At 44.3% G+C, this 10,370-nt stretch overlaps 1 protein-coding gene across 2 annotated transcripts in view; it reads left to right on the top strand.

The window, feature by feature from the left end:
• Positions 1-745: 745 nt before the first annotated feature.
• The window catches only part of LOC108436379 (KH-type splicing regulatory protein), a 15,888-nt gene continuing 6,263 nt past the window's right edge, over positions 746-10,370 (top strand). Inside the window, exons 1-8 of one of the 2 annotated variants that reach the window (XM_017712821.2) lie at positions 746-939; positions 3,344-3,449; positions 4,352-4,411; positions 5,362-5,398; positions 6,611-6,669; positions 8,222-8,293; positions 9,073-9,130; positions 9,270-9,435. In XM_017712821.2, the coding sequence (XP_017568310.2) occupies positions 826-939; positions 3,344-3,449; positions 4,352-4,411; positions 5,362-5,398; positions 6,611-6,669; positions 8,222-8,293; positions 9,073-9,130; positions 9,270-9,435 (672 nt within the window). In that variant the 5' untranslated portion in view covers positions 746-825. The remainder of the gene's footprint in view (positions 940-3,343; positions 3,450-4,351; positions 4,412-5,361; positions 5,399-6,610; positions 6,670-8,221; positions 8,294-9,072; positions 9,131-9,269; positions 9,436-10,370) is intronic. The other variant, XM_017712822.2, reaches the window with a different exon arrangement.

The raw sequence follows: 10,370 nt of genomic DNA, 5'->3' as shown, positions 1-10,370 counted from the left end.
GATGGATGGATGGATATATATATTTTTTTTTTTTTTTTTTTTTTTACATATATTATACCAAATATCATTCTGATCCCCATTCTGGTATCATTCACCTTCAAATATTTTTTTAAAGAAAGAAAGCTGTATTTGAGAAAAAGTGTTGACCTCTTACTTTATAAGTAATAAAGTATACTTTATAACCTCCTGTAGACTCACTGGGATGGAAGTTGTGTAGAATCTGAATGTGTTGATAAATTTTTTGTCTGTACATTTTACAACATTTGCCTATTTAGTAGAGGTTTTAAAGCGGACTCGCGCCCGTTACAGCGGCGGGTGAGCTGCAGGTCGATTTATATCATATAAAGAAGCTAAAATCCGTCCCTAGATCAGTGTGAACGCGACTTCAGACAAACTCTTCGACAGTGTACAACGGACCGAGCCGCCCACCGCCTTTATTCATTGGCTGAGCTGCCCGCCTGTCTAGCTAAATGGAGGGCCACGTCAATTTTAATTGGTCCATGTGCTTCGTCCTTGAACTCTGATTGGTTCGCGTCTCAGCGGCAAAATTACTGCGTGGCGTTTGGTCGATCCGCCTTTGTAACGAGGGGACAATAACATCAGCCAACGAGATCGCGCGGACACCGTAGCGCCTGCCTCCTGTGCCTCATTCGCGCGTTCCGATTGGTCCGTTCGAACGTCAAACAGCGCGAAGAGCCAATAGAAACTCCGCCTCAGCGCCTCCGTCTCTCCCTCTCTCCGTCCCCCTCGCCTTCCCGCTCCTGCGCACCGCCGCTCGGCCCGCATCTCCCGCTCCGCACCCCCAGCTCACATTCACGGACAGAAATGTCGGAGTACAGCGCGGTGCCTCCGCCCGGAGCCCCCGGGGCAGCAGCAGCTCTGGGAGCCGGTGGGATCAAGAAGGACGCCTTCGCGGACGCGGTGCAGCGAGCCCGGCAGGTGAAGTTTGACTCCGGCGGCCTGAAACGGGAAAGAGCCGCTGTTAGCGCGGCTGCTAACGATGCTAACCGCGTTAGCACGGCTCCCATTTGTTTGTATGGCGGCACGGGGCGCCAGCTAACGCGAGTGTTTGATATTTTCACGGTATTTCTGTACCGGTTCGGCTCGGTGTGGTTCACATAAAGCAGCCGGGATCTGATCCCCCCCGCATTCACTGCACTTCGGGGCGATTCCAGCGGGAAGATGCGCTTAAACGCGGTCCCAGTCCGTCCCATTGTCTGCTAGACCTGCTATGCTAACCTGGTTAGCTACCGTTGCTAGGCTGGTTAGCTGAATGGCTAAAGCCGTGTGGCACGTTTTAACCGAGTTAAAGGGGATTTCCGAAATATCGGCGCCTCGAGCCTGGAGACGTAAACAGAGCCGCTAGGAGCGAATTCCTGTGAGCGGGTTTGTTGTACAGAAGCGCCTGTGCTCGTATTTGTCCACAGTAGCGGTGATGGGAACCAGATATTCGGAGCGCAGATGGGCTCCGGTCGTTTTATTCACTGTTGCATGCTCGGGTCCTGTGTGTGTGTGTGTGTGTGTGTGTGTGTGTGTGTGTGTCTCGAGTCTTATGTGATGTTGATGTAGGTTTAATAATGGTAAATCGGGGGAATAATGGGTTTTCCTGCACATCCCTCTCTCCCACGATCCTCCGGTATCAGCCAGGATATCAGAGCCATTTCGTTTGGTCGCTTTCTCTGAGATGTTGGAGCCTGTAAGAACTTCAGACGTCTGGTTCCTATCACAGCCGCTGTGAACTGTTCTGACCGGGTCGTTTTCCCTTCAGCGAAGCGTTTCGCATCATACCAGTCTGAATGGCTTCGTTTACCTCTTAATTATCAGATTTATAAATTCATTTTTTTTAGGAGTTGGTGAAATTCCTTCTTGACTTGGAGGTCCCCTTTAACAACCCGAGGTTCAACTCCGTTATTCCTGGTCTTTCACTGACACCGTTGAAGCACGAACACCCCGTTAAGACCGTGGTCTGAGAGAGAGAGAGAGAGAAATGTTTTCTGAACTGTTTAGACCTCCTGGTTTTAAGGAAACTGGCTAAAATGTGTAATCTCAGCAGAAGGCCATCGGCTCCCGCCTTTAGGTCCTTGGCCTCGGTTCTTGGTCATGAAATGGTTACGAAGCCCAAGTCCTGCATTTGTCTGTTATCATATCAATAACATTTTTCTGATCCCTTATCTCTTGGAATTCAGATGGGCTCTTCTTTTCCTGCCGTGCCTTTAAGACTGATGTATGTAAATAAGGTCTGTTCTGATTGGCCCATAGGATCTCATAGCACAAACTCTCTTTATACCTTCAGAGTGAACAGACGGTTCTTGTGACATCACAAAGCAGGTCAAAGCAGACCTTTTTTGGGTTCCACCGTATGCATGTAGATGTGTTTGTGTGTATAGATGTATGTACGCCACGTGGGCTGACTAGCGATCGGTGTGTTTTTAAACCTTTATAAAGTTCACACACAGCATCAAGCTCTGCGTTTGGCTGAGGAAAATCCTTTTGTAGATACTGGCCTTGCAACCAATCTGCCACCTCCCTACTGAACCCTAATAAGAACTAAACACACCATTCTAAAGCCCTGAATAACTGGGACAGGTGTGCAGGGATGATGGGGAAAGGTGTGCACCTCCATTAAGTAGTAGGGCTGGAGGAGAACTCCTCTGACGTATTCTTCAAAATCCCTGTGTAGTTCAGAGCTTGAGGTGTAAACAAGGTCAGTGAGCGTGATCTTACAGAAGTTCTCTGACTTGGGTGTTCTTGCAGCGTTTGTGATTGGACCCAGGATGCACAGCAATCAACGCTTGCTTTATTTTCCCAAAGAACCCGTGAAGGTGCGCACACGCTTGGTTTCGTGTCGAGTGCTGATGGGGCTTGTATGGTGGTAAATCAGTTCGTCTGTTCTCTTGATGGGTGAAGGCGCCCAGGCGACGATGTTATACGAGAAGTGCTGTCAAAGCTGAACTGTAACGTTGTTCCACAACCTCCAGGGTGTCAGGCAGTGCGTTTGTAAGCATTGATTTGAGTAAGTTGGGTTTTAAAGGCTTTGGACTGTTTGATCTTTTTACTGCCATCATGTGCGGTTCTCACACCGAATTTCTCTGGAATGGAGCGTTTTTCACAGAATGATCTCAATAACTGCTCATTTCCCAAATAACATTGTCCTGAATCTTAAATCGGTGCTCTTCCTTTTAAAGTGTGAAACATCAGGTGGTCCGTATGTCTCCGAGAAAACCTGATTAGTTTTGCCAAATATATGAAAGACTCCTTCACTGTTTTTATTTGAGCTTTCAAAAAAGACCAAACATGAACGTGTGCCATTTATTTATTTGTTTGTCCCCCCCCATCTCACTAGATTGCAGCCAAGATTGGTGGAGATGTTGCAGCCCCTCCAATGAGCAATAACGGTGGCGCCGAGAGCTACCCATTCGCAGCACAGAAACGATCCCTGGAGGATGGAGGTACGTAAACGCACCGGTTCAGTCCAGAATTTGTTGTTGTCCCTAGAAGGGCAGTTGTTTGAGCCTGGTGTAACTAACATAACATGCGTAGGTAAAACCATATGGCACACATACAGTGACGCGTACCGTTTAGTGCAGGGGTGTCCAAACTTTTCAAAGAGGGCCAGATTGTACAGTGTTAACATGCCTGATGGCAGATATTAGTTCAGATAGAAACTGAGCTTTCTGAGAGTTACCGTGTTTCCTATCACTGCGTTCAAGATGCATGAGGCCTCTTTTGTGGTTGGGTTGTTTGTTCAGAGCCGTTTGGATTGATGAGCGCTTATAATTAAAAAGTAAGAAATCATGTCTAATGTATTAATCATATTTCAGTTCAGATTTTATTTGTTGAAAAATATCATTTGTAAGACCAACTAAAGAAAAATCTATAAATTTTGGGGTTTGTTGGTTAATGTCCTTTACCTATCAAATAGTGTAGCCGCGTTTTCGTTCGACCATAAAGGGTTAATATTTACTGACTACTGAATTTGCTCTGATTAGTTTTCCATCTCGTCAAAATCGGCAGTTTTCATTCTTTAGTTTGAGCTTTGTCTAGTCTTGACTAAATGTTCACTAAATGAAGCCTCAGATCTGCTCAGCTGCCACCATCAGGAGAAGGATAGAACTGCAACATGCTGGCGGGCCGCTTAAATACACCATAAAAGAGGAGGGGGGCAATTAAAATCTGACTGTGGGCTGCATTTGGCACTGGGGCCAGACTTTGGACACCACTGGTTTAGTGAAATGCAGCAAGTTCAATGCCCAGGCACAAAGGGCTATAGAAGATGCCTCATCATTGGGGCCAGAGTCTGCAGCAGAGCGATGCAGACGGCTTACTGTACTGTTATATCGTTTGTCTCCAGATCAGCCAGATAGTAAGAGGATGGCTTCTCAGAGCGACAGGGATAACGCTACAGCGCTGTGTGAGTTCTTACACAACTTCACTCACTCTTCACACTCCTAGAGCACCAGTGGCGATTGAACGTGTGCACGCACCTACTGGCCGCTTCGTTTAGTTCACTATTTCATCAGCGCCACTTACCATATAACTGCACTTCTACAATTACAGACTAGTCCATCTGTTTCTCTGCATACTTTGTTACCCTTACCCTGTTCTTCAGTGATCCGGACCACCAAAGAACCACCACGGAGGAGGTATTGTTTGGTGTGTTGGTGCGTGATCTGGTGCGAGTGGATCAGACACAGCAGAGCTGCTGGAGTTTCTAAACACTGTGTTCACTCACTGTCCACTCTATTAGACACTCCTACCTCATCGGTCCACCTTGTAGATGTAAAGTCAGAGACGACAGCTCATCTGCTACTGCACGGTTTGTGTTGGTCATCCTCTAGTCCTTCATCAGTGGTCACAGGACGTGGTCGGCTGGATATTATTGGTGCCCAGTCCAGCAGTGACACTGAGGTCTGCATCAGCACTGCTGTGTGATCCATTCAGACCAGCACAACACGCACTAACGCATGGTGTTAAGAATGATCCACCACCCAAATAATACCTGCTCTGTGGTCCATCCATATTAATTTACCCATTAGGTTTTTCCCCCTTATCCTTTTTAAATGGTTTCCTTTTAGCCAAACATCTGAATGCAGTTTACTCTGTTTGCTGGTAACTTCTGTGTAAAACTTTTAGACCAAGTAACGGAAATGCTGCAAGTATTGTAATGTTTACTTCAGCCGTATCGCTCCACCCTTCCTTCGAACATTTCACATCCATCAGACTGTCTGTTCAGAAATCTTCCAGCTAGATGAACACATTGACGTGGAAACAAGATCCGTCACATTCACAGTGGTTGACTGAGTCATGCCGAGTGTATATATAGACTAATTAAGCAATGCTGTGGGCTGTTTTAATCCACAGCTATCGGGGCTCAGCTGGCCGCCTTGTCTCAGCAGAGGTAAGAATATGTTCTTTTCTGGAGGGGACAGTGGGGGTTTTAACAAAGAAATGATGGATGAGACCTAAAAATGACAGCCAGATTTACTAAAACCCGGTCAGTACTGGAGCGGAGTCTTACTGGGTGGGGGCAAGTCATTTTTGGGGCAGGGGCTTCACGATATGAACATGAGAATATATGAGAAATTAGATGAGACATTGCAGAGGTAAAGTGTCCCCTGCTCAACGCCCACCCCCCCCCCCCCCCGTGTATGAATTTTGACTACATGGCATGACCTCACTTAAGTGCATCTGTCAGAGTTTATTAGCAAATAGTAACTTTCTACAACTACATTTACATCATTTGGCAGACACGTTTATTCAGAGCCACTTTGTTTGATTCTTTCACACGGGTAGGTGAAGGTGGTGTTAGGAGTCTTGCCCAAGGACTCTTATTGGTATAGTGTAGGGTGCTTACCCAGGTGGGGATTGAACCCCAGTCTACAGCATAGAAGGCAGAGGTTTTGACCACCTCACTATACCAGCCACCCTATTTACAATTAGTGTTTACTTGATTTAACTGAACACTTACTACACTTTAAACACCACTTTAACGGTGGAATTGGGCAACTTTTATTCACATTCGCATATTTACATTTCCACTGAACACAAGTGAAGTTACTGTTAGTGAGTTATTGGTAAAGTGGTTGATTCTGCATTCTCAATGTGTTCGTTTGATGGTTCCCTTCATTTCTTAATTCTCACATGCTACCTTCACTCGGTCATAGAGGGAATCCATGAAGGCAGGTTTAAATAGCTATAGGGCTCAATTACGGTGATGGCCAGCTTATAGCTGAATTACAGGGCAGTATTCCTGCTGCGTCAGATTTTCTGACGCTCTTGCTCTTTTTGCTTTTAAGAAAAGGAGAATCGGTCCAAGCTGATCTCCTGTAGCGCATGTTGGGTGACCATTCAGTGTCTTAAAGCATATCTGCCCAGCAGCTGTAAGTATTAAGCTGCGGAGATGCTGCAAACACAACCTGCCGGCTGGATTTAGGGATAAATTGTAAAAATGCTCTGCTGGGGCTTTAGACTCCTGCTCTAGAGACCACCGTGGTACCATTTACAGGAGACGAGTGGGCAGGTGTACAGCAGATGAAGTGGTGATTACATTTCTTACTAGGTCAAAGTGCCCCTGCAATCCTCACTCCTTTCTCTTTTTCACCCTCTTTAGTGTACGTCCTTCCTCTGTAACGGAGGACTACAGAGTGCCTGACGGCATGGTGGGCCTCAGTAAGTACACGCATCCCTCTTTACCTGTGTTGGGTGGTAGTGGTGATGATTCCACATTCTGTATTTAAGTTGATGAGCCCTGGATTCATTAGTGCTGCTACTCTATGCTAAAGAACAGCGTAACTTGAGTTGTTTATTAGATGTATATAGATGGTCAGTATAGAGGTTAACCACATAAAAATAAGTGTAAACGCACCCACGACTCGTTTAAACCGGTTTAATCCAATCACTCAAACCGTCTCGGGAGGAAATGTTTTAGCCAGATGTTGCCGAAGTGTAAATGCCTTTATTCAAGACCCGTTTCGCATCCGGAACCCCTCCAACGATGTAGTTCCTCCCTCTGCTGTTCTGCATAAGAGTTGGCTGCCTCCACTAAACAGGCATCATTGAGTGCGTTTACCATCTGAACATAGTCAGATTTCTGGGATTATCTGATTATTCAAATGGTCATATAAACACCATACTCCAATTTAGAAATCCGATAGAGGGCTCGGTTTCGCCTCCGTAATCAGATTTCTCAGTGCATGCAAACTCCAACTCGGATTTCTTTTGGACGCCTTAGTCTGAGTGTGTGCAAAACGGACTGCGGTACCAGATATAAGCGATCAAACGCTTTGAGAGGTGGCCAAACCAAACATGAAACGAAGGATTTAAATATTCATCTTCTAGAAATTGATTACGGTTTGTCTCATGTAGACCCGGAGTTTCCCTGTTATCTGATTGCTCAAGTGCATGTAAACATGTTGCTCGGATTACCGATGATCTGATTTTCTGTAGTTATCGGAATTGTAAGTGGATGAAGACGCGCTCGGTGCTCCTTCCATTCAGTTCTGGAAGATATTTAAGAAGTTTTAAATTCAGTTGTATTCGGCTGCAGAAGCTAATTAAAGTGCCTGTTTGGTTCATCTTTACACCTCGTTATTTAGTCAGGCTGCAATACGTTACATTTTAAAGCCCATGGTCTGTGGCCACGATGACCAATACAAGTGTTGTAAATACAACACGGTATGTAGTGTAACATATAATGTATTATATGGAAATGCTATAGAATAATACTAAAACCGTCGCTGTAAAGCCGGCATAAGAAAATTATCGTAGCCATGTAAAACTGTTGTTTTTAAATAGAACATAAAGAGCAAAAAACACCACAGGCAATTGGTTATCAGCCGATTTGCATATTAGGTGCCGTACAACAGGTTATATTTCAGTCTAACTACTGGGCGGAAATGCATGTGGTTAAAGTCTTAGTCAGCTGTGAACGGGGTCCTTTGTAGTGTTATTTGCACTGTTTGGGTTTCCTCTCTTCTCCTTTTTTCTTTTATATTGAATTGAATGCAGAGCCGTCATGAATGTAATGCTCATTACTCGTCAGTAGCAATAAAAATAAAAAACAGTACTGCTGTTTGACACCAATACCGACTACATACCACCCAGCACTGATCTTTACTGTTCCAAAGAAGCCTGACTTCATTTCAAGCTTTGAGGTCTTTTGATTATTCAGCAAATTTTTTGAGCTGATCTGATTGGCTCTCTTCTCTCGCTTGCTGTGCAGTCATTGGTCGAGGAGGAGAGCAGATTAATAAGATCCAGCAGGAGTCTGGTTGTAAAGTTCAGATTGCTCCAGGTGAGATGAAGTTACGTTAAAATCTTATACAGGGTAGGCAGTGTGTACTGAACACAAGTGGTAGATAATTACAGATGCATTACATAAATTATTAGTTTAGATATTACGTTGTACTTAATTAGCTTGTTTGGCATATGGTTAAGATGCGGTTCTCAAATCTTTTTTTTGTGTGTGTGTGTGTGTGTGTGTGTGTGTGTGTGTGTGTGTGTGTGTGTGTGTGTGTGTGTATATATATATATATATATATATATATATATATATATATATATATATATATATATATATATATATATATATATATATATAAAATATAGCGTGTACTTTTTTTTTTTTTTGTATATACACATACATAACATTTTTAGTTTAAAGATTTGAGAAATTATGTATACATAACATGTTTATTTCTATCTCGTGTGTGTGTGTGTGTGTGTGTGTGTGTGTAATTCACTGTTGTCGGAAGAAAACCTCGTATCTCCAAAATGGTAACTTTACAGGAGAAGGAAAAAACATACTTTACTTTCAATGTAAGTCAATGGAACCAGACGTCTTTCCTAGTCATTTTGGGCCATTTCTTTTGGTCCATTCTTAATGAAATTTTCACACAATGTAAAGACCAACAGGCTTTTTTCTCCATATGTCAAAAACGGAAAAACGACGAAGTTTTTCTTCCGACAGCAGAGAGATATAAGGCATTTCTAGGGTTCACTGGGGTGAAAATATAAGTTGTATCTGAAACATTTTTTGCAGGAGTGTAATGTCAGTGATGTGCTTATTTGTAGACAGTGGCGGTTTACCTGAGAGAAGTGTATCTATAACAGGGTCTCCTGAAGCCATTCAGTAAGTCTAAACCCACTTTTTCTTTTGCACTGTAGGGGGGAAAAAACTCAGTTAACTTCAATCTGGCTGCTTTAAAATTTGGATTTAATGGAACTTTATTTATCACCAGCCTTTTGACCTCAGCTCTGTTTCTCTACAGGAAGGCGAAAATGCTTCTAGATGACATTGTTTCACGGGGGCGAGGCACTCCACCCACCGCTTTCCATGAGACCAACGGGAGCGGCCACATGCAGGAGATGATTATTCCGGCAGGAAAAGCTGGCCTAGTCATCGGCAAAGGAGGAGAAACCATTAAACAGCTTCAGGTGAGAATATTGCACCTTCAGGAGAGTTGAGCGTGTGCTCGAATATAAAGCGTATTTTTAATAGCTTAACTTGGACGCATGATCTGAAGCAGATGCCACCCACTCACTGACACTCAGTTAACCAAAAACCTGTTGGTTCTTAAGACGGTGTGGATTAAGAGTAAAGTTTCCTCTGCTCTCCTGCACCGCTCATCAGTAGCCGTGTTTACATGGAGCCTAATAATCCGTTGATAATCCGACCAATGGCTCAATTGGGATGGAACGCATCCATGTATACACTTCAGAGTAGTCTAGTTCGATTGAGGCCATTCGGAATACAGTTTCTATCTGATTGAGTGAGGTGGGTAATCCTGTAAATCAGTTAAATAGAAGAACAATGTCCGTGTAAATGCCTGTATCCGATTACATTCCCAGTCGGAAAGTTTAAGTCTGTTCTGCTTGTGCGTCACGTGAAAGTTTATACTGTTCAACACGGCGGAGCAGAAACTGGTCTGCAGAGGAGACGAAGTTCATGCTCTGATCTTTAAAAGACGGCGGTGGGACGGACGTCCAGCTTATGCGTCTCGGAACGCGACGTCTTCCTCTCGGCCTCCTCTCGGTTTTCCTGAGTCTGACATTTTAAAGTAATTACGAACACAAGCACTGCTCACTGCTGCTCATCTCACTCTGACTGGACTCCCGTGATGTTTGTTGTCATGGTAACGTTTACTCAAAGTGGTACTTTATGCATGCGTGTCATTTTGGATTGAATTACTTGGAGTGAGCATGAAGACTGTGGTTTTCCATCAGACCGAGTAGCGTGAGAATATAAACACCTCCGTCCGAATCTGGAATCGGAATGTGTTGAGTTGGCCTGGAGAAACGGATGTAAACACAGTGACGTATCAACCTGGTCAGGGCAGCCGGATTGTAAAGGATCCTCCAATAGCATTTTA

This window comes from Pygocentrus nattereri, chromosome 12 (genome assembly GCF_015220715.1).
Source record: "Pygocentrus nattereri isolate fPygNat1 chromosome 12, fPygNat1.pri, whole genome shotgun sequence".
Lineage (NCBI taxonomy): Eukaryota > Metazoa > Chordata > Actinopteri > Characiformes > Serrasalmidae > Pygocentrus > Pygocentrus nattereri.
Note: the sequence above shows the minus strand (reverse complement) of the source record. Positions and strands in the feature narration are given on the sequence as shown.